The sequence below is a fragment of the Pistacia vera genome, unplaced genomic scaffold, assembly GCF_008641045.1.
Source record: "Pistacia vera cultivar Batoury unplaced genomic scaffold, PisVer_v2 Contig839, whole genome shotgun sequence".
Taxonomy (NCBI): Eukaryota; Viridiplantae; Streptophyta; class Magnoliopsida; order Sapindales; family Anacardiaceae; genus Pistacia; species Pistacia vera.
The window spans coordinates 478,591-502,922 of NW_022196711.1; the positions used below are offsets into that span (position 1 = coordinate 478,591).

Below are 24,332 nucleotides of genomic sequence, written 5' to 3' on the forward strand. Positions count from 1 at the left end.
TCTGGAAAGCATGTTCATTAAGAAAATCAGAGTTTGTTGGATTCATTTAGTTGTATTATTAAGATAGTATAGAATTATCCCTTTTATCTTTGCAACACAGTTACCTAAATTATGTGAAAATTAATGGATTAAATGGCTGCCCCAAAGTGGAATTTCCATAAAAAGGATATTGGTAGTTGGATATATGAATATCAATCCACCCAATGATAACGTTTGATTTCAACAGTTGGGTTTGAGTTGCATCAGAAGCCATTGTTATATTTGACATTCATTTAGATTTTAACACCACAGTTTGGCTTTAAATTATAATTGAAAAAGTCAAGAGTGCCAACCTTCTTTTTCTCCAATTTCATTGTACTACATCCACATTTACAGCGCTAACATAGCATACTTTAACTCATAATGTAGGGGATCTCCAATCACGTGTCAATCTTTTTATGGGTTGACACCAATCAATTTTACACCATTGCAAGACAAGGCAAAAACTCCATTATAGTCTTTTGATTTGTATAAACAAAGGAGCTGTTCTAAACTTGTCTGAGGCAGCATTTAAGTAGTGAGGTGCTTTCCTGTTCATCTTTTGTTTGATCCTCAGGAAACTTGTTACATTTATACCACACATCTTGAAAAAGTTTCCGGTTTTCGGATCTTTTTCCAAGAAGGAAAAAGTATGGCATTCACAGGAACTTTGGACAAATGCAAGGCTTGTGATAAGACTGTTTATGTGGTTGATATGTTATCCCTTGAAGGAACGCCTTACCATAAATCCTGCTTCAAATGCAGCCACTGCAAAGGAACTCTTGTGGTATTTGTGTTTCCCTTCTTTTAATAATTTCCTTTTTCCGTTTTAATTATAACCTTTATTTTTATTATAACCCAGATGAGCAACTACTCCTCCATGGATGGAGTCCTCTACTGCAAGCCTCATTTCGAGCAACTTTTTAAGGAATCTGGCAATTTCAGTAAGAATTTTCAAACTGGTAAGGTTACTCTTTTTGTCTGTCTGAGATGAAATTCTGGCTACAAACTTCATAACATTATACAGATTGCTTTATATTTGGCTAACAATGTGTTATTGTATGATAATGATGTTACAGGAAAGTCAGAGAGGAATCATGAGCTGGTATATCCTCTGTTCTATTCTTTTACTTGCCTACCCCATAAGATCCTTTTCAATGTTTTGTTAAAATGAAAGCATTTATGTTACATAAAACCCTTCCAGAGTTTCAGTGGAAGGGATTCTTTATGGCGTCGTTAATATTTGCCATCCAAAATCATCCACAGTTCTCTGATTATCTTTTTTTTCTTTCCCTTTTCATTAAACTTAATACAAAAATTTGATTACTGGTACAGTCTAGGACACCCAGCAAACTCTCTTCCTTGTTTTGTGGAACCCAAGACAAATGTGCAGCCTGCGAGAAAACAGTGTACCCCCTTGAGAAGGTTTGCAATTCTGAATGCACTAGTTTCCTTCTGGCTAAAAAAAAAAAAATAACGGTTTTTTCATGTGCAACAGGATAGTAATTATGAGAAATTCAGATTATAGCTGGATTATTTGATTATGAACTAGGCCAAATGAAGAGTTTTAAGTTAAAATAAAAGGGTCGGTCAAGTTGATGATGATTTGATTTGAGAAGTGAAGCAAATTGAAGTATTGATTGATGATATTAAAAAATGAACGTACAGGTGACAATGGAGGGTGAATGTTACCACAAGACATGTTTCAGGTGTGCTCATGGTGGGTGTCCTCTTACACACTCATCTTATGCAGCTCTTGATGGAGTTCTTTACTGCAAGCATCACTTTTCTCAGCTCTTCATGGAGAAAGGCAATTATAGCCATGTTCTCAAGGCTGCTACCCATAGGAGGAATGCTTCGACAACTTCTGAACCAGCTGAGACTGAACCAGCTGAGACTAAACCAGAAGGACCTACTGGTGAAGACAACCACACAGAGGATCGAACTTCATAAATTACCATTTATACTTCTCATCAGCATTTTTCTGGCGGAAGAGGAAGACCTCCTCATCATGTTCAAACTCTTCTTTGAGTGTTGACAAAATTATTTTGAATTTTCTATTTTATTTTATTGTTACCGGATCATGTGATACACTACTGCTGTCAAAGTAAACATTTATGCCGTTAAAACTTAACATATGCACGTACATATTGTAATCTGTTTCTCTGTGTGGTTGCCCTGCTTATTTAATTTGAAAGCTTAAAGAATTTGTTGCTGAATTTATGATAAAAATACAAGGAAGATTTTAATAAGTACTTAATTGCCTATCAACCTAGGAATCCGTTAACTATTTAAGGAATCTCCAGACAGTTTAAAGTCAGTCACTAAATAAAATTAGCAGCCTCTAATCATAACGGCTAAACCCAACACCAAATCACACCTACAGCATACATATTTAAACTTATATCCAAGTAAACAGTAAACACCTATTGCTACTTCTCAAAATCAAGAAACAGATTTTCTACCCAGTACCATGTTAGTGCTTAAGCCATATGATAGTAGTCTCCTAAAAAGTGCAGTGGCAGCAGTGGCAAAAATCATAGATACAAATGCCGCCATCTGCTACAATGAAGATGGGGTATCTCTCTACGTTTATGGGAAGTTCCGAGGCTTGATCATTGCCACACTTCACCTCTTGCCTACAGGTTTCGAAATCTTTGACTGTGGCAAACCTGGCCACATATACATCGACCTTACTGCCTTTTGCGAAAAACTCAACATGGCTACTGATCAAGAGGCCATAGAAATCTCATTCGGTGATATCAGAAGGATAAAGATTCCTAAAGGAGATAGGATGATTATATTTCGCTTTAAAGACATTGGTATGTTCATTTCTAGTTTTCTTGGAAATCTTGCTTGTTCCAAGATCGTGAATGTTACATTTCCTGGTTGTTATTGTGTAAGAAAATTTTTCTTGCAGTGATTCAATGTGAGAAACTTGTATCCGATGGTCGGGATAATCTATTAGGATGCATATTTATTATTATTTACCTTTTTTCTTGTTAGACCCACGAGAAAATGTGGGAAAAGTATGTCTTCAGTAGAAGATAACCACTCCATTGGAAGCCTTATGGCAGCTGGTTAATTCTTGTTTTGTTACATACGAAGAAATATACTCAATTGATGATAGTGAAAGATTATCTTGTGAACAATGTAGCCATGTAGAATCATAAACTAGGGTTTGTTTCTTTTGTTCAAAGAAGTTCAAGCTCAAAAACCAACATCTTTGTCTTTGTTTCTGTTTTGGAAGAAGATCTGTATTCAAATTGCGGTGAATTATGCTGTTTTTGTTCAAAATCTTCATGCGACTGTTTGGTTTACATGAGATGTCGTATTTCTATTATCATTTGATTTTGACCCACATGATCTTATATAAGATTAAATTACGTAGTACGACTTGACGTTTTCACTCTGGGTTTTTCACTTTATGAGAGTGATATCATAAAACAAGCTGCCTTTTTTTTTAATTCTTTTTATTACAGGATTAAAATAGTTTACTGATGACTTATTAATATCATCTTTTGTTTATTAATAAGTAATTAATTATGAAATAGTCTTTTAGAAAATTGTTTTCAGATGGTTTCATTAATGGTGAAATTCAATCTCAGGAACTGACAAAATACGATGCCATCAGATGGAATTTAGAAAATTCAAAGAGGTTCCTGAGTTTGCAGAGCGATATGATGATATTGCAATTGGAGTACCTTCTCAAGAGTTTAATCGTGTTTTTGAAGAGCTGGCCATTCCAGGAGAAGCAGCAGGTGATTAATTTGAATGATGCTTATTTTGATAGTTGCTGTCAGAGTCAGAGATCATTGACTTCAACATATTTCTAACTGTTCAAGTTTTCTGCAGGAGCTGATGATAATGATTTACTCAATATCTCTGTAAACAATGAACAATTAAGGTTCTTAAGAAAGAACAAGGAGATTATCCTCATGAAAGAGGTAGGTGCCATGCCACTGCCACATCATAAATGAGTTATCTAGTTTAATTTAATAAAAATTACTTTCTCCTTTTATGCATGCAGCTAGGGAAATATGAAATTCGGGGTGCCACAATAGATGATCCAATTGAATTAGAATGCAGTATTGATTGGGGAAGGTCAAGGTCATGCTTGAAAGCAGCAGTGAATATGACAGATGAGGTGTTGATGTTTAGATCCAAAACCTTGGGTGCCATGAATTACTCACTGAAATGCCAAATTGGGAAACTGGGTTATCTCATATTTCATATTATTTGATCCACCTACGATATATATACGAGAATTGTGGTAGTCCTAGCATGAATTGGGGAACGGGGTTATCTTATATTTCATAATATAGGTGCCCAGTTGGTGAAATTGGAAACATCATATCATGTTTTATTCTACGTGTTCAGAAAACTTGTCAATATGAGCTGTATATGATCATTGCCATTGCCTAGTTAGTGTCGTTTTACAGCAAGCTGTGAATTCAGAATTTTGTTATAAATCACAGAATGTTACTTCCGTCAATAAATTCCTCTTAGAAGGATACATTTTGCTCTTATTTTTTTGGTGTGCATGCATGGTTTATTATAGTTTTAAATCCATAAACGCTCTGAAGATGCAATTTACAGTATTATCATGGTTTATCATCTATTGAGCATAATTTGTACTCTTTATTATCAAATTTGTATTTATAAAAAAGTAGGAAGACGTCTATAGTTACCTTGTTAGATAGGAGACGTCTATAGTTACCTTGTTAGATACTAGATTATAAATACGATGGCACAATGTCCCAGCAATTACTTCTCTTTTGTTCCTTCACTCGCACTAAGAGACGATTCAAGTTCAATTTTTCTTGTTGAATTTACCTTGCTGGTCTCAGTTCTTCGGAGCACGAGACAGCAAAGTAAAACTGGGATAGACCATTTTGAACGCAATTGGTCTTTCTGAAAAGACATTGCCGTAAATGTATTTTGTTTGAATTGATACAATTCTGAATTTGAAACTGTATATCTTATCGCATGTTATAGATACTCTGGCAACCGTCAACTACTTCCCACATGTACTATGATTAATGATTATTTAGTTTTTTTTAGTTTGTGATTAAGATAATTGGAGTGTTCATATTTAGCAACAGTACCAGTTTGTGTTATCTTTAGTAATTTTTTTTTAATTAAATATTAAAGACTCAATAAGCTTTGTAGGGCAATACTCGGTTATCATTTATAATTTATTTGGATTCGTGTTTTTTTTCACGCATGCTAATGTGCTTTTTTTTTTCTTTGAATGCAGACTTTGCTTCGAATTTTTTATAAGGTATGTCTATTGTTAAGAGTCTCGACTGTGCTTTTTGGTCCCTTTGATATCAACCGGGGTTGTTGCTGTCCTCCAAATTTATACTTGCATTTTAAAGTTGTACGTGAACGTTCTCCAGATTGGGGGTCATCAATCTGGGAGGATTTCGCATGAGAGGCAGGAGCCTAAGGATCAGTTTCAAATTTATACATGGAAGGATGCTACTCTCCGAGAGTTAACTACTCTGGTATTTTGAAACACTGTTCTGCATTGCCCTTTCATTTTGGTCTTGGTGTGGTGAGGAATGGTGTTAACTTGCAAACCTTCTTGAGGAGCTTGTGCTTTTAGATTCTATCATCGTTGATGGTTCATTATAGTCTAGTCTTTGTATGCATCTGGCAATTACGTAGTAATTAATGTAAATCTATTTCTTTGTTCAGTAGTTTCATATCGTCTCTTGATACTATGGTAGAGCTTGGTTTTTTGTTTTGAGCAGGGAGGGAATGATCATGAAATTTATGAATCTGAGCGAACAGTGGTCACACAGGTGAGCTTATATTTTAACATTGATTCATATTAGGAATTTTGGATGTCACCTGGAATCATGTTATTTCATTCAGTTTTCAGTGAATAGGGTGTAAATAAAGGAACGATTCAATAATGACCATAATGGAGCTGACTAGTAGGTAGAAGAAAAGATGTAAATAACCCTTCCCTTGAAATTTTGAGAAATGATTTTATTGGTGAGAAAATGAATTTATTTTCAAGACATTAAAAATCAAGATGGGATGATTTCGTTTCTGTTGAATGCGCACAAACAGTTGGATGTACAGAATGTTTTGAATTGTTTCTGTGATGGGTTTATATGATGGCATGGTTTTGCAGTTACCAGCCCTGAAGATACGGTGGATAAGTGCAAATCTCTCTTCCTAGCCAACCCCAGAGCTTAGGACAAACATATTGATTTTACTGTTGTGAGAATAAAAATGTAATTCTTTTATGAGCAATTTGATGTAATTTCTTTTATTTTCACCGATATTTTATGTTATTTGAACTACTGGAATGGGAGAAATATTTCCATCTCTAGGTCATGATTCTTGCATATTTGCAGTTGAATAATGGGTATTTTACTTTGGCATGCTTCAAAGTTCCTTGTTTCTCCAGAATATTGACCAACTTTATTGTCTTATCTTATGTTAATTCAGATTTATTTAATAATTTTCTTACTTAACAATTAGCAAGATTGTGAAAGGAAGTCATAAAAAGATTTTTTTTTTTTTTTTTCAAATGTCACTAGAATATGTAAATGGCAATGATTTGATAATACTTTATAAGATAAATCTTGGAGTGATTTGAAACTTAAACTTGTATTTTCCATGTAAAAATAGGAGAGATCACTGAAATTTATTCAAGAATGATTAATATTTATAATAATTAATAAAATTTCCTATCATATATGGGTTACTACATTAAAATATAACAATTTGAAAGACTTTCAATGTTAATTTAATGATCGTAATATAGATCAATTAAATTATACATAAAGGGAAAATAACATCTTTTCAAAAATAAAAAACTATTACATCCTTACACTATTCAAAAGCGCAACCTCCTTTCTCTCCAAAACATTTAACCGTCACTGTCGTCTCAGGACAACACACGCTATGGCTGAAGTCAGTTCTTGGTAAAGATCTCTTTTACATTCCTCATGTTCGTCCTTGATAACTTAAGAAATATCGTTAATTATATGGGCTTGATAGATGTGCGGTCTTCTATCACTCATAGACAAAACTTAAATATGTTTAGTTGATGATATCCATATTGGAGTAATGTTGCGCTCTTAACGATACAAAACCTTCTTAAACTCTGTTGGTGTTTGCTCTTTATTTTTTAGGCTTACAAGGAGAATGAAAAACAAAAAGCCTTTGTTTGTCAAAGATTTTCTATAATTTTAGTAGTTCTTCCACTTTTCGAATTTAGTTAGTTTTTGACAACAATATCATGATGAGTTATTGTTATAGAATAATATATAAAAAAATTTTGCGTGTGCGGAGGATTACCTCCCCTCGGATATGGCTTCTTTAAGTTACTTATTGGTTCCAATTTCTGCGTGTGCGGAGGATTACCTCCCCTCGGATATTGGCTCCCTAAGTTTTGGTTATGTTACTTTCTCTATTTATGATATGTTTTGTTTCACTGTTTATTCACTTGTGTGTTCTATGTAATTTTCGGGTCTTTTGCTATCTTTACGTTTGAGGTGATATTACACATCCAAGAGGTTGAACTTACGTCCATGGAATCCTCTTCAGCTTTATCTATTTACTGCTCCCATAAATACTTTTTATCTAGATCTTCTTCTAAAGTAGACAGTCTGTATGAAATATCTTATATCCCAGAAAATCAAAAAATCCAAGACACTATTCCCCCCATTGTAATCCTTACACCGCCTTTTCCAAGTCTACGTCTTCTTTGTCTAAAACCTTAAAACTCTTGTACGTCCTTCCAGAAAGCCAGTCAAAAGTATGTCCAGACAGTACATTTGCAAGTGTCAAATTCCACCACATCCCAAGAACAATATGTTACTTTAAAATCCCTCAAGAATCCATTACTCAATGGATCCGTGAAGGATACTCTCATGTGCACTTTGGCGCTATCCGGCTCGCTCTCTTATCATGGCAGAAAAAACTTCCGGTCTCAGTTCGAATTGCTTTATTGGACACCAGATTTGTCCAATATCAACATGCTGTATCGGGACAGCACAGACAACTTTGAATGCTGGGACAGTCATCATGACACTGTTCCCAATTCAATATGTCTCTCTCTGATGTTCATTGCTCTAAGGCTCTTAAAGTTCAATTACAGATTGTTGGTGCAATTTAAATCCAGGAAGTATTGCAGCTACTTTGCATTATCAAATGGTTTGGCAAATCCAAGACCATGCTCTTGATCTCGCTATCCCTACGACTACTGATGCACTACTTCTCACTGTTCCTCTCAGATACTCCTCACTGCATCAATATTCCCAGGCAAATTTCCAGAGATGATTTGATTAAATTGTTACCCGACTCTTGGGTGACGAGTTACGAGTCTCTAACAAAAAAAGACTCCGTGGTTTCTACAGAATCTACCATGCATGACAACAGTGACGGAACAACAACTATCAATTTAAGTCTCCAGCAACTCCCAGTGCTCCACCTTTGAGTTTTCGACAAACTCAATTCATGATTACTCCAGTCAGACCCACTACCACAGTACGGGAACCGGACTTTCGATTCATTCTTTCAACAATCTGGTGCTCCTGTCTACCATCAATATGATCCAGTCACTGGTCACACTCCATTTGATCTTGACTGCCAATGCTCAAAATGCCGTGATGATCCTATTTGGAAATCGATGAGCATTATCTTCCAAGACGAAGCTATTCAACAAGAAAAGAAGAAAGCTCGCTGCAGTCAGACAATCTTCATTCCGCTTTGAAGAACATGATCCGGAAGTTGTTCTTCTTGGTCAACCATCTGGTAAATTTGACTATTATGTCAAATATTCTCCACCAGCCAGAAAAGATTCACCATCCAGTAACCCTCATGGGACTCCCTCCGAAACCTCAACCTAATCACCTTTAAAACTATCCAAACTTACAAAATCACCTTACTTCAAACAGCCTTTACCATGTTATCACGTCTCTGCGGTGGATTGCCAAAAACATAAACCAACTCATTCACCCCTTGCTCATATTCCACCTGTTCAGTCCGTCATGATGATCCATCCCCTGAGCCCACAAAGACAGACAACATTCCAATTATGACACAGATTTTCCTTCCCTTCAAAAACGCCACTCAACAACCAAAAGTTTTTCTTCCAAAGTTATCAACCTGATGGACACGCCCAAACTCTCCCAAGCTGAACAGTTCTCAATGGCAAACTGAAAATGCTTTAGCCCAAAACAAAACCATGACTAGACTTGAACAAAAACTGGATTTGTAGCTCATCAGGTGACTGTCAGTCTCAGAACCACTCCTGCTGATTTCTCCTACAAAAGCAAATTGATCATCTCCAAAACCGGATTGATCAGCTCCATCAGGAGTTAATGCATATTGTCAGTAGCTCTCATGGCTATTCAGCTCAGTTTCTTCAGAAGGAAGCAGAAATGAAGTCATTAAAACCCAAATGGCATCGCTTCAGCAGGAATATCTTAAGCAAAAACTCAGACAACCACAGACTTTCCTGAAATGTCATGGTACCAAACCCTTTTGATTCCACAACAGCATGGCCACAACCCTCTTTTCCCCTTTCCCAAAAATTAGCCAACCGTTAGTCTCACCTCATACCCTTCTGGTGCTGTCAAGCTTTTGGCAACACTGAACAATTATATGCCAAGTCCGTAAAGAACGTGATGAAAGATCAGCTGGAACGAGAACAAAAGAAAGAGAGAAAGTATTCTGCTAAACCGCGGATCCCATCCCTGTATTCCTGACTCTTTCTCTTCCAGTCACTCAGATCCTCCATCTCCAAGCCTCAGCGTTTCTTTATCTAAGGATAAGGCTCCAATGCACATAATGATGATGGGAGACCGCCAACCTTCTCACATCCTGACTCTTCCGAAAATCCCGTCTCCTCCAATTTTATGAGCTCTTTTTTTGCGAGACATGGCAAAGGTAACGTCTTGCCGCTTCGGGTCTTTCTAAGGATTCTCTATCAACCTTCCAAACGAATCAGAATCAGAAGCCACTATACCTTCACCTATGAATCATTTGAAAGTGAATTTGACTCTGACAGTGATACTTCTGATCAACATCCTCTGTTTATCCCCAACTGATGACCCATCAACTTGAATCGTCCAGACCACCTGTTGTTTCTGAGATCGATGATGAGATGCCTGAAGTGATGACTCCTTCCAGACTCTCCGCCTATGTATCGACAATCTCGTCATACTCCGCTGAACGTGACTCTTATACAACTTCAGCAAAGCTCCACACTTTTACTGTCGATGATCTTCCTCCACACAATGGAGAGCTCGATGTATGAATTTCAGGCCTGGTTACAAGCTGAAATGCTAAAACCTAATGCCCAAGTCTCTACTGTATACGCAGTTTACCTAGATTTGGAGGCGTTCTCCGTGATTGGTGGATAGTCTTCAGGAGTATAGACAAAATTTGTTCATCCAAATGCCAGTATATCAACCAAGCCCTGTATCTCCTGTATGATGAGTTTCTGTGGATTACCTCATCTTATGAGAACCAAGTCAGAGAAGAATATTCAAGATGCGATGTTGTTCTCTAAAAAAGAAAGATCTTGCCAGGCATTACAAAGAGATGGTCAAACGATATCATATCCTTAGGGGTATGGATGATCCTAATATGAACAAGCCTTTTGGCATCCATTCCTGAATCCCTAAGTCATGAAGCAACCAAGCTTATGCAGTCCCAGAACAAACAACTTGGCTCTACTTCTCTTGGTGAAATTTACCAGTTGTTATTCTTGCTCTGGAAAAGCTCTGTTCTCAAAAACAATTTTTGATGATTATATGAAGCGTTCTAAACAGTTGACAAAGGTTTGTCAACGACCAGACTTGCAGATCAAGTGCAAATCAGATCGCTCATGTTCTTGTCCTACCAGAAGAAGTTTCATCTAGACCGTTCATTTTTCTCCACCTAATGCCCGGCTCGACGCAAGTTTCGACGTTTCAAGAACCGCAAGTTTCTTCGCAAAAGGAAACGCAAAGCAACTCTCTAATCGTGTTATTTATGCACCGCCCGGGTCCTTTTGCCAAAAATTGTCCAAACAAGTCTAAGCATCAGTCAAAATGATGCAACAACTTCCTAGCCAACCCCAGAGCTTAGGACAAACATATGATTTTACTGTTGTGAGAATAAAAATTAATTCTTTTATGAGCAATTTGATGTAATTTCTTTTATTTTCACCGATATTTTATGTTATTTGAACTACTGGAATGGGAGAACATATTTCCATCTCTAGGTCATGATTCTGCATATTTGCAGTTGAATAATGGGTATTTTACTTTGGCATGCTTCAAAGTTCCTTGTTTCTCCAGAATATTACCAACTTTATTGTCTTGATCTTAGTTAATTCAGATTTATTTAATAAATTTCTTACTTAACAATTAGCAAGATTGTGAAAGGAAGTCTATAAAAAGATTTTTTTTTTTTTTTCAAATGTCACTAGAATATGTAAATGGGCAATGATTTGATATAACTTTATAAGATAAATCTTGGGATGATTTGAAACTTAAACTTGTATTTTCCATGTAAAAATAGGAGAGATCACTGAAATTTATTCAAGAATGATTAATATTTAAATAATTAATAAAATTTCCTATCATAATGGGTTACTACATTACAATATAACAATTTGAAATGACTTTCATGTTAATTATTTGATCGGTTAATTTAATGATCGTAATATAGATCAAATTAAATTATTACATAAAGGGAAAATAACATCTTTTCAAAATAATAAAAACTATTACATCATTAACTATTCAAAAGCGCAACCTCCTTCCCTCCAAAACATTTAACCGTCACTGTCGTGTCAGGACAACACACGCTATGGCTGAAGTCAAGTTCTTGGGTAAAGGATCTCTTTTACAATTCCTCATGTTCGTCCTTGAGAGACTGTCAGAAAGGGCCATCATCAACTACTTTTCAGATAGCATATCGCAGAGCTTCTGACTCTGATCGATACGAATTCATGGCGGCAGTCGTACGAATCAAATCTTCAATTTTGTTCCCTTCGATGCCCCACATTGGTCATGCTTCTATGAATATTACAGAGTGGTCGATAAGCTCTCACTCGATGACCATGAAGATTACTCCGTCACCCTCTCTTGGTGAGCAGAGCATTAACGTCACCATCAAACTTGAGGCTCCTGGTTAGGGCAATATTCTTGAATCTTTTCTTTCTTTATTTTTTTTATAGGTTGTAATGATAAGAACGTAATTTTGAGCGTGCTCTGTTATCCACTATCAGGAATAGAGATTATCAGGGAAACGAGTTTACCGATATTCATTCTGGGCGGGAATATAAAGATCTTAGTTGGAGGGTCTAGAATATGATGTGGTCATTGGCATAAGCAAAGAGCGGTTTTTTGAATTTTTAATTCTCAGCTGACCCGCGGTGATGACTCAGGTATAATTAGTTAATTACTGTTTTCTTGACATTAAACCCTAGGCAGTGTTAGAGGCTTGAATAACCTATGGTTTTTTGGGCTAACACTTTTCAAACAGTTTCCATTATCGTAACAGATAGGGAAGTGCAGTTCTGCTGTGAAGGAGAGTTAAAGTTCGTCTCCTGAAAGAGGTATAGTATATATCATATTCCCAAATTGCAAGTTTAGATCAATCACCAAAACTTGTTTGTGTGAATATGTCCCACTTTTCATTTGTAGCAAAACGAATGCATTCTTGGAATGGTTCAGGGAGGCCAAGAATACTACTTTTCTTTCTATCTCAAGTTCAAGGTTCTGTTTGAAGCAGTCTCCATGCTCACAGATATGGTCTGGATACTATACGGCCAAAACGCTCCTGCCATGGTGAACTGCCCAATTAAAGAATTCGGACAAGTCATTGTTCTTCTCTCTGCTGAGAAACTATCTGAAAATCTTTCATTCGATTTTATGGTTTAACATCAATGAAAATAAAGGCGTTGAATGTTAATCGGAGAACATATTTTCCATCTCTAGGTCTGATTCTTACAAAATTGCAGTTGAATGATGGGTTTTTTTTTACTTTGCATGCTACAAAGTTCCTTGTTTCTCCAGAATATTGACAAATTTTATGTCTTGATCTTGTGGTCTTCACTCAAACATTTAATCAATTTCGAATTAGAGGAGAATGAAAAACAAATTGCTTTTGTCGTCAAAGATTTTCTATAATTTTGTAAAAAGTTCTTCCACTTTTCGAATTTAGTAAGTTTTTGAAACAAAATATCATGATTAAGGTTAATTGGATTCTATTATTGTTATGGAATTAATATATGAAAAAATCTTGCGTTAATTCAGATTTATTTAATTAATTTTTTTACCTAACAATTAGCAAGAATGTGAAAGCAAGTCTGTAAAAAGATTTAGAAAAAAAAAAAAGTCACTGAATATGTAAACGGGCTATATTTGACGGAACTTTATGAATTCATATACTGCCAACACAACACTGCTCACTCACTCACTCACTCACTAACTCTTGTTAATGGCCGGCGAGACCGGAGATGGAAATCCAAGGTTCTTCGTGGCGGTTCACGTTGGTGCGGGATATCACTCACCTTCGAACGAAAAAGCCCTAACGTCTGCCATAAAACGCGCTCGCCCTCGCTGCCGCCTCTGTTCTTGGGCAGGTTTTTATTCTAAACACTCAATCTTTTTTCTGAAAACTTTCTTGAAACCATTTGTGTGTTTTTTTTTTTTAATTCCCCTTTAAGATCAATCTATTTTAATTTATGCAAATTTGTTGGTATTGAAATTAGGGTCTGGTAGATGATTGACGCTGTGACAGCGGCCATTCAAGTGTTGGAGGTAATTAAATACTTTCTAATCTGTTGTTTGTGGCAGAAAATTTTTCATTACTCACATTCCTGAGTACTTCTTTGTTCTTTTTTTTTATTTTGAACTTCTATCATAGGGTTTTTGAAACGAGATTTAGTATAATTCATGGTTATTTCTAAATGGTGTGTGTATTCCCACGATTCTTATTTGGGTCGACTTTATTTTATTGAAGGATGATCCGAGTACAAAGCAGGGCGAGGCTCCAATTTGACGGAAGATGGTCACATGGAAGGTGATGCAAGTGTCGGATGGTGATTCTGGAGGATTGGAGCTGTTGGAGCCGTGCCAGGCGTTTATAACCTTTAGGATTACATTATATGTTCCTATTTATGTAAAATGACTTTTTTAATTGTTCCTTTGATTCCTCAAATACTGCCAATACTTGTTTAGGTTTTCATTCTGTATTTTATACTCAAATTTTCTTAATTTTGTTAGTTGTGAGACCAGGTGTCCGAAATGCCATCGAGATTGCTGCTACCTTGGCCAAGGAACAAATGATGGATCTTCCTTGTTCGGTCGAATATCTCCCATAATGATTACTATTTTTCCCTTCTTTTTCATCTCTTTAGAATTATTGTTTTCTAATCAAAACATTGTGTTGGTTTCTCACTAGATTTCGTTTCTAACTCAAAATTTGTCATCTTTGTTTAGGAAATTTTGCTGCAGAATGGTTTTTAAAGATTGTAGACCTATATGTGCTTCGGTGTTATAATAATTATATAATTTTTTATTGTGATCCCATTTTAAGTGGTATCCTCCGGTATGAAAAATGAGTACAAACTTGTAACTTCTTTTCTGGATTCACATTGTTGTCGTGTCGACAATGTGCTTTTGAGTTAGCGTCTGCTTGCAATGGATGCATGTCTGTTTCACAAATTACTCATTATTTTGTGTAGAGATAATTGTTGTTTTGTGATGGAAAGGCCACTCTAATAGAAAACATTCTGTTCCCTTGAGTATCGATGTTGATAACGTTTTGACGCTGATGCAAAGAGTTTATAATTAGGAATGCATTAAAATAATGAGATAAACTTGGCATACTTGTAGCAATGAAATCTTTAATAGGATACAATGTTTTTCTCTACTTTAAGGATGTAATGCTCCACAAGATTATTGTGGTTTTTATTTCTTAATTATATTCAGGAGCTTATGATGTTTTTGCCAGTTCTTGGTTCGAGAAGGTGCCCGAGTATGGCAAAGTCCACGGCATTGCTTTACCAGCTACCACAACCGAGGCAGATCAGGTGTATTATTTTTTTCACCACAGTTTTGTTAGTGTAAAAGTACTTCAGTTATGTCATCTGCAATGGTTATATAGTCAGAAACTTCTTGTATCGTAGGATGCACGTATTGCACTTTTTTGCATTTTTTGAAACAGTGGCTGGTGACAGAGGGGCAAAAGCACGGTGGAAAAGTTAAATCATTGCTTGTGCATGCCAAATTTAAGACACAGAATTCCGCTGAAGGACTTTCTTGTGAAGCAAGGGAGACAGTTAACACTTCAGGTGGTCCTTGGTGTTTTTCTTGGTTCAATAATCCCCTTTATTCCAAACCATTAATACATTTGTTGTAATATTACTCATCGCCTTTCCTAGATGGGGAGACTGACCTGTGCATGTACTTTTCTGCCTATTTTACTTTATCCTAGTGTGACTTGATCTGCAATTTGTGAATACGGAGTCAAAATTTCCCCAGTACTAGGTTCATCATTTTGTATAGATAGACAAATTGCCTGGTGGTTCATGTCATGTTTCTCTAACAGGGGTGCTGGTTGAGTCAGGATTCTCTCGATGTTATGTGTCTGTCATTGGTTCTGCTTAATGGTTTTGTTATGTGGAATAAGCCTTTTTTTGGCTGGAACATATATTGTTGATTGTTTCTCAATGTTTATTTTTGTGGGAGATGTAAGTCGTACATCTGTGAGATATTGAACAGATACTTATGCTAGTTTTATATCTTTTGCAAAAGTACAAGCTCACCCTTGTGAACCTCTGAAGGAGAATGGGAGAGGTCAATTATCTGTAAAACAGGCAATGGAAGAAATAGCATCATGGACACTGTTGGAGTCATTTGTGTGGACACTGAAGGACACATAGCATATGGCCTCAAGAGGTGGTATTGCGCTGAAGGTAACAAGTCTTCTAATTGTTTTTTCGCATCATTATTTTTTAGTGGCGTAGATAATTTTAACTTACTTTTCCCTCCCTTCGTATGAAAAAACAAATGTAAAAGGTTAGTGGGCGTGTGGGGTTGGCAGCAATGTATGGTTCAGGCTGTTGGGCTCCTCTAAAGACCCCGTTGGATCTCCATTCATGGTTGTTGTGTTACTGGTGGGGGAGAATACTTGATGAAAGGATTTGCGGCTCGAGAGTGCTGTCTCGTCATCATTTTGTGATTGACTTCTGGTTAAATTTTCTAATTTTTGATAACCTAGTACCTGATGATGATTTGTTAGACTTCCTTGTATTTTGGCTGCTGTCACTTTTCTAAACCTCTTCTTTTGAACAAGTTGGCTAGAAAAAAAATGTTGTTGAACTCTTTCGCAGATTTTGTCTTTTAGTCAACTCCTTTTCTAGAAACAAATGGTTCAGGAAGGCCAGAATACACTTTTCTTCTATCTCAGTTCAAGGTTCTGGTTGCTTCCTTCACCGCACAAGAGACGATCAAGTTCAAATTTTCTTGTTGAATTATCTTGCTGGTCTCAGTTCTTCGGAGCACGAGACAGCAGTAGAACTGGGATAGACCATTTTGAATCGCGAATTGGTCTTTCTGAAAAGACATTACTTAAATGTAATTTTGTTTGAATTGATAAATTCTGAATTTAAACTGTATATCTTATGCATGTTATAGATACTCTGGCAACGTCAACTACTTCCCACATGTACTATGTTAATGGAATTTAATTGGTTTCTTTCCCGCCAATACAATTACAACACTTTCTTTCTTCCCCAGGGCCACGTAACACTAATACCAAACATGCTAGAAGTCAAGCTCTCTAACCTCAAGAAATTTATCAAGGAAAGTCGTGGCATGCTCAAGGAAATGGCTGAAGGCCACCGTCAACTGCTCCCTAAATGGTCTTTCGCTGATAGCTTCCGATCGGGACGGCCTACTCTCGCAGGCAGCGCACGGACCAAATTTTCTGTCTTTGATTTCTGTCGCTATAACGCTGCTGGTATCAATCTTGAGCTATTACACAACACTCTGTACTTGCTGTTGAAGACGTGTCCATCAGCGTCAAACTTATGATGGGAATGATATCATGTTTTTAGTGTAGATATTCTGTTTGGTGATGTTTGTGCTGAAATATACACACTGAGGTTTCAGGTTCACAATATCCGCCCAAAAGGTATCTGTGCTTCGGGAGAAGTTTGCTCATCTCAACTTGAAGTTTTCAATTGGGGGACAGATAGCTTTGATGTCTGGTACTATATCTAGTTTATCTTTTAATATCATTGAACATATTAATTAGGGTAAATTGGAGTATTGCTATTGAATGTTTCATGTTGTATGATGATTGTGCTAGGTTTTCCCTCAAGGTTGGGACAAGACATACTGTTTGAAGTACCTTGACTTATCCATGAAATTCACTTCTTTGGACAAAACTACAAGGTCAGCCCGTTACTTTGTTTCTTTTATTTGGCTATTCTGTACCTTCTTTGTGCATACACCACTCATCTCCTCCTTGTTTCTGTTCCTGTAGTGACGTTTCGTATTTATTGATAATTATTTCTATTTTCATTTAATCTTTCCTTCAAGGGCTTCAATCACCACTAATATCATACTTTCCGGGATAAGTTTGCCCTAAGTTATGGCTGATCCACAGCTTTCCAATGCTTACGGATTTTATCATCATTGATGGTTCATTATAGTCTGTCTTTGTATGCATCTGGCAATTACGTAGTAATTAATGTAAATCTATTTCTTTGTTCTAGTTTTCATACGTCTCTTGATACTAATGGTAGAGCTTGGGTTTTGTTTTGAGCAGGGAGGGAATGATCATGAAATTTTGAATCTGAGCGAACAGTGGGTCACACAGGTGAGCTATATTTTAACATTGATTCATAATTAGGAATTTTGGATGTCACCTGGAATCAGTTTATTTCATTCAGTTTTCAGTTGAATAGGGTGTAAATAAAGGAACGATTCAATAATGACCATAATGGAGCTGACTAGTAGGTAGAAGAAAAGATGTAATAACCCTTCCCTTGAAATTTTGAGAAATGATTTTATTGGTGAGAAAATGAATTTATTTTCAAGACATTAAAATCAAGATGGGATTTTCTTTTCTGTTGAATGCGCACAAAGCAGTTGGATGTACAGAATTTTTTGAATTGTTTCTGTGATGGGTTTTATATGATGGCATGTGATTTCCGTTACCAGCCCTGAAGATACGGTGGATTAAGTGCAAATCTCTCTTCCTAGCCAACCCCAAGCTTAGGACAAAATATTGATTTTGCTGTTGTGAGAATAAAATGTAATTCTTTTATGAGCAATTGATGTAATTTCTTTTATTTTCACCGATATTTTATGTTATTTGAACTACTGGAATGGGAGAACATATTTTCCATCTCTAGTCATGATTCTTGCATATTGCAGTTGAATATGGGTATTTTACTTGGCATGCTTCAAGTTCCTTGTTTCTCCAGATATTTACCAACTTTATTGTCTTGATCTTATTTTAAATTCAATTTATTTATAAATTTTCTTACTTAACAATTAGCAAGATTGTGAAGGAAGTCTATAAAAGATTTTTTTTTTTTTTTTTCAAATGTTACTAAATATGTAAAGGGGCAATGATTTGATACAAAGATCGAATAATAAATGAAAAATATGATTTTTAAAGTGATTGGGATGCTTAAAACGAATCCTACATTCACTGTTGAATCCTACATTCACTGTTTCTTTTATATATAAGATATTACAGAAGGTGTATAGCAACAACCGAATAGAGGTACAATGACTGAATATTTAGAGAGAATATCAAGTTAGTCTCTTTTTGTAAGTTATCTTTACTCTGAAAATAAAGATTATAATCAAATGAGGGTTCAGTATCAGAATCCTGAAATTGAGAGGGAGAGTCATCTATTTATAATAGGGAATTTAAGTATGATTATAAATCTTTAGTGGATACTGTCGTGCAAGTCTTTTTTGCTTTCTATTGGTTTGAAAACTTAAGAAATATCGTCAATTATGGTCTTGGATAGATGTGCGGTCTCTATCACTCATAGACAAAACTTAAATATTTTTAGTTGATGATATCCTATTGTAGCAATGTTGCAGCTCTTAAACGATCAAAACCTTCTTAAACTCTTGTTGTGTTTGCTCTTTATTTTTAGGCTAACAAGGAGAATGAAAAACAAAAAGCCTTTGTTTGTCAAAATTTTTCTATAATTTTAGTAAAAAAGTTCTTCCACTTTTCGAATTTAGTTGGTTTTGAAACAAATATCATGATGAGTTATTGTTATGGAATAAATATATAAAAAAATCTCGTGTTAAATTCAGATTTATTTATTAATTTTTTACCTAACAATTACAAGAATGTGAAAGCACGTCTGTAAAGATTTAGAAAAAACAAATGTCGCTAGAGCATGTAAACGGGCTATTATTTGACAGAACTTTATGAGATCATATGCTGCAGCACAATCACTGCTCACCTACACTACACTCACCAACTCTTGTTAATGGCCGGCGAGACCGGAGAATGGAATCCAAGGTTCTTCGTGGCGGTTCACTTTGGTGCGGGATATCACTCACCTTCGAACGAAAAAGCCCTAAGGTCTGCCATGAACGCGCTTGCCTCGCTGCCGCCTCTGTTTCTGGGCAGGTTTTCTTCTAAATACTCAAATCTTTTTTTGAAACTTCTTGAAACCATTTTTTTTTTTTTAATTCCCTGTTAAATGAATTTATTTTAATTTTATGCAATTTTGTTGGTATTGCAATTAGGGTTCTGGTATGTATTGACGCTATGACAGCCGCCATTCAAGTGTTGGGGTAATTAAATATCTTTCTAATTTTTGTTTGTGGCAGATATTTTCATAACTCAAGATAATTTTTCATAACTCACATGCCTGAATACTTCTTTGTTTGTTTGTTTTTTTTTTTTTTTTTTTTTTTCAACTTCTATTATAGGGTTTTGATTTTGAAACGAGATTTAATATAATTCATGGTTATTTTCTAATTGTGTGTGTATTCCCACGATTCTTATTTGGGTCGACTTTATTTTTTGAAGGATGATCCGAGTACAAATGCAGGGCGAGGCTCCAATTTGACGGAAGATGGTCACGTGGAATGTGATGCTAGTGCATGGATTGATTCTGGAGTATTTGGGGCCGTTGGAGCAGTGGCCAGGTATTACAACCTTTAGGATTGCATTTATATGTTCTTTTATTTTATGTAAAAGACTTTTTTTGGTTGTTCCTTTGATTCCTCAAATACTGCCAATACTTGTTTAGGTTTTCACTGTTTATTTATACTCAAAATTTCTTATTTATTAGTTGTAACCAGGTGTCCAAATGCCATCCAGATTGCTGCTACCTTGGCCAAGGAACAATGATGGGATTCTCCTTTTGGGTCGAATACCCCATGTAATGATTACTATTTTTTTCCCTTCTTTTCATCTCTTTAGAATTATTGTTTTTCTATCGAAACATTGTTGTTCGTTTCTCACTAGATTTCGTTTCATAGCCCCAAATTTGTCATCTTTGTTTAGGAAATTTTGCTGCAGAATGGTTTTTAAGATTGTAACCTATAGTGCTTTGGTATTATATAATTATATGAATTTTTTATTGTAATCCCATTTAAGGTGGTATCTTTGGTGAAAAATGAGTACAAAGTTGTAACTTCTTTTTTAGATTCTTATTATTGTCGTGTCATGACAACATGCTTGGAATTAGCGTATGCTTGCAATGGATGCATGTCTGTTTCACAAAGTACTCATTATTTTGTGTAGGGATAATTGTTGTGTGTGCTGGAAAGGCCACTCTAATAGAAATATTCTGTTTCCGTGAGTATCCGTGTTGGATAATGTTTGGATGCTGATACAAAGAGTTTAACTTAGGAATGCATTAAAATAATTAGATAACCTTGGCATAGTTGTAGCAATGAATCTTTAATAGGGTACAATGTTTTCTCTACTTTAATGATGTAATGCTCCTGAAGATTATTTTTGGTTATTTTCTTATATTATATTCGGGAGCTTTTGATGTTTATGCCAGGTTCTTGTTGGAGAAGGTGCCCGCGTATGGCAAAGTCCAAAGGCAGTTGCTTTCCAGCTACCACAACTGAGGCAGATCAGGTGTAGTTATTTTTTCACCACAATTTGTTAATGTAAAGTACTTCAGTTATGTCATCTGCAATGGTTATTTAGTCAGAAAATTCTGTATCTTAGGATGCATGTATTGCACTTTTTGCATTTTTTGAAACAGTGGCTGGTGCAGAGCGGGCAAAAGCACAGTGGAAAAGTATAAATCATTGCTTGTGGATGCCAATTTAGACAGAGAATTCAACTGAAGGACTTTCTTGTGGAGCAAGGGAGGCAGTTAACACTTCAGGTGGTCCATTGGTGTTTGTTCCAATAATCCCCTTTATTCCAAACCATTAATAAATTGGCTAATTTTGCTCTAATATTACACATCTGCCTTCCTAGATGGTGAGACTGACCTGTTGCATGTACTTTTCTGCATAGTTTACTTTATCCTAGTGTGACTAATGTCTGCAATTTGTGAATTTCAGAGTCAAAATTTCCCAATTACTAGGTTCAATCGTTTTGGTATAGATGAGACAAATTGCATTCTCTCGATGTTATGTGTCTATCATCGGTTCTGCTTAATGGTTATTGTTATTGTGAATGAGCCTTTTTAGCTGGAAACAATATTGTTGATTGTTTCTTCAATGGCCTAATTTTTGCTGGAGATGTAAGTCCTATCATCGTGAGATATTGAACAGATATTTATGGCTAGTTGTATATCTTTTGCAGAAGTACAAGCTCAACCTTGCGAACCTTTGAAGGAGAATGGGGAGGTCAATTATCTGTAAAAACTGCAATGGAAGAAGATAGCATCCTGGACACTGTTGGAGTCATTTGTTTTGACACTGAAGGACACATAGCATCTGGGGCCTCAAGTGGTGGTATTGCGCTGAAGGTAACAAGTCTTCTAATTGTTTTTTTGTATCATTTTTTTTAGTGTGTAGATAAGTTTTAACTTACTTTTCTCTCCTTCATATGAAAAAAAACAAATGTAAAGGTTAGTGGGCGTGTTGGGATTGGCAGCAATGATGGTTCAGGCTGTTGGGCTTCATCTAAAGGCCCCTTTGGAGCTCCATTCATAGTTGGTTGTTGTGTTACTGGTGGGGGAATACTTGATGAAGGATTTGCGGCTCGAGAGTGCTGTGTCTCGTCATCACTGTATGATTGACTTCTGGTTAAATTTTCTAATTCTTGATATGAACCAAGTACTTGCTGATGATTTGTTAGACCTTCATTGTATTTTGCTGCAGTCACTTTTCTAAACCTCTTCTCTATGGAGCAAAGTTGGCTAAAAACAAATGTTGTTGACCCCTTTTCTAGAGAGTTGAGGTTTTGCTGCTATGTTAAATCGCCGAATTGTCAACTAAATAAATTAAGAGAAATACATTACTTCTAAATAAAGTGAAGGATTATTGAAAAAAGTATACATACGGAAATGAGGTTGTCACTGGCATCTTTTCATATGTAGTTTGTGTTATATAAACACCAAAAGCTTGAAAATCATGTTGTTAACTGTGAATACTGAAACCAGGGTGCTTTAATCTCGTTAATTTTTTTTGAAACTTGGACATGTGCATCTAAACGCAGATCAAAGTTTGACAAGGATCATGAACTGGAAATGTATGGAAGTTGATTCAATGTGGCTGGCTTCCTAATTAATGTAGACTAGGCTAAACTGGCCTTTTGTTAGAAGCCATGTACAAGATATTGCTGGATAGCTTTTTTGGCTACCGAAGAACTTTAAAATCTGCCCATTTTTGCCTGTTTTCAATATTTTGCAGTGATAAAATTGACAAGCTATATTCGTGCTTTAGTTCTCAGGTTGGTCCTGCATCTGCTTGCATGAAAGTTTTACGCCCTATTGTTGAAGATAGCAGTCAAAACGGTACTGATAAGAGTGCAGGGATTTTGCTCGTGCAAGCTGATGCTCCTGTGATGGTGAGCCCCTGGCTGTTTCTTTTACTGTTAGTTTGTTTGATTATTTTTACTTATATTTCAGCTGTAGGTTTCAGGAAATCCACCAAAGCTGAACTCAATAGAGATAGCGGCTGCTTATTCTTCCTTGTCTTTTGGATTGGGATATTTTGGAAGCTCTATGGAAAGGCCCAAGGTATTATTATCTTTCAAGTCATAATGCTATAAGATCTCTTAATTTGTCATTGCAATTGATGTTTCTTATGAATTTCCATTCTTGGAATAGGAAAAAAATTTCGTTTCATTTCATTTATGCTTAATGACTTCATCTGGATTTAGTACGCTTGGATACTTTTGCATTTTGGGTAAAAGTTACTCAGTTTTGTTGTGAGTGAATGTGTCACATTGAAGCTGAGCTGACATAGACCTGGCTGCAAACTAGGCAAGAAGAATACCTAGTCAAATTGAAATGTATACATTTGTAGTAGAATTTACCAGATCGAAATAAGTCTACTGTTACTGTATGCGATGCAACGATATGATTTTTATTTCCATGAGAAATTTATCCATCCTATCACTCAAGAGCCACGAATCTCCATCTATAAAATCTCATCGGTTCTTACCATCGATTGAGTATAACTTGTACTCTTTATTGTCAAATTTGTATTTATAAAAATTAGGGAGACGTCTACCTTGTTAGATACTAGATTATGAAAAATGATGGCTCAATGTCCCAGCAATTTACATTCTCTTTTGCTTCCTTCACTCGCACTAAGAGACGATTCAAGTTCAAATTTTTTGTTGAATTTACCTTGCAGGTTTCAGTTCTTCGGAGCACGAGACAGCAAAGTAAAACTGGGATAGACCATTTTGAAGCGCGAATTGATCTTTCTGAAAAGACATTGCCGTAAATGTAATTTTGTTTGAATTGATAAAATTCTGAATTTGAAATTGTATATCTTACCGCATGTTATAGATACTCTGGCAACCGTCCACTACTTCCCACATGTACTATGTTTATCCGAATTAAGCTTTTATGAAGTTAATTATAGATGTAGATAATAAATAGTTAACTACAATGTGTATATGAAGTGGTACTGGGTGGGAATAGCTTAACGGCGTAGTCAATTAAAGGATCAATGATATCATAGTTTTTCATTTTACTTGAACAAATTGAGGAAAATCTTTGGCTATAGGATCAATGATCAACTGCAAATGCAATCATGCGTTAATGCTTCTTTATGATCCCAGTTAATGGTTAGTTGAGGTGGCATTTATTGCTTTACTTGATAGAATATAATCAGTTATCATATCATAATATTTATAAGATCAAT

The 24,332-nt window shown here is 35.8% G+C and overlaps 1 protein-coding gene and 1 pseudogene across 2 annotated transcripts; both read left to right on the plus strand.

Annotated features, from left to right (window-relative positions):
- The first annotated feature begins 437 nt into the window (after positions 1–437).
- Positions 438–2,170, plus strand: LOC116118192 (LIM domain-containing protein PLIM2b). Of its 2 annotated transcripts, none has more exons than XM_031404161.1 (5): positions 438–805; positions 881–980; positions 1,098–1,123; positions 1,354–1,443; positions 1,687–2,170. In XM_031404161.1, exons 1-5 carry the CDS (start codon positions 671–673, stop codon positions 1,969–1,971), a joined length of 636 nt encoding a protein of 211 aa, XP_031260021.1. In that variant the 5' UTR covers positions 438–670; the 3' UTR covers positions 1,972–2,170. The 2 variants fall into 2 exon arrangements, with proteins under 2 accessions (XP_031260021.1, XP_031260022.1); XM_031404162.1 differs by having other exon boundaries at positions 881–962.
- Positions 2,171–13,445: 11,275 nt separating this feature from the next.
- LOC116118218 lies at positions 13,446–23,909 on the plus strand (annotated as a pseudogene).
- Positions 23,910–24,332: the final 423 nt, after the last annotated feature.

What these genes read in the sequence shown, in the direction of transcription:
- LOC116118192 (XM_031404161.1), top strand. Translation starts at nt 671, where the DNA reads ATGGCATTCACAGGAACTTTGGACAAATGCAAGGCTTGTGATAAGACT. An exon ending in ACTGCAAAGGAACTCTTGTG is followed by an intron (nt 806 to 880) that starts GTATTTGTGTTT and finishes ATTATAACCCAG; the next exon opens with ATGAGCAACTACTCCTCCAT. An exon ending in CAGAGAGGAATCATGAGCTG is followed by an intron (nt 1,124 to 1,353) that starts GTATATCCTCTG and finishes TTACTGGTACAG; the next exon opens with TCTAGGACACCCAGCAAACT.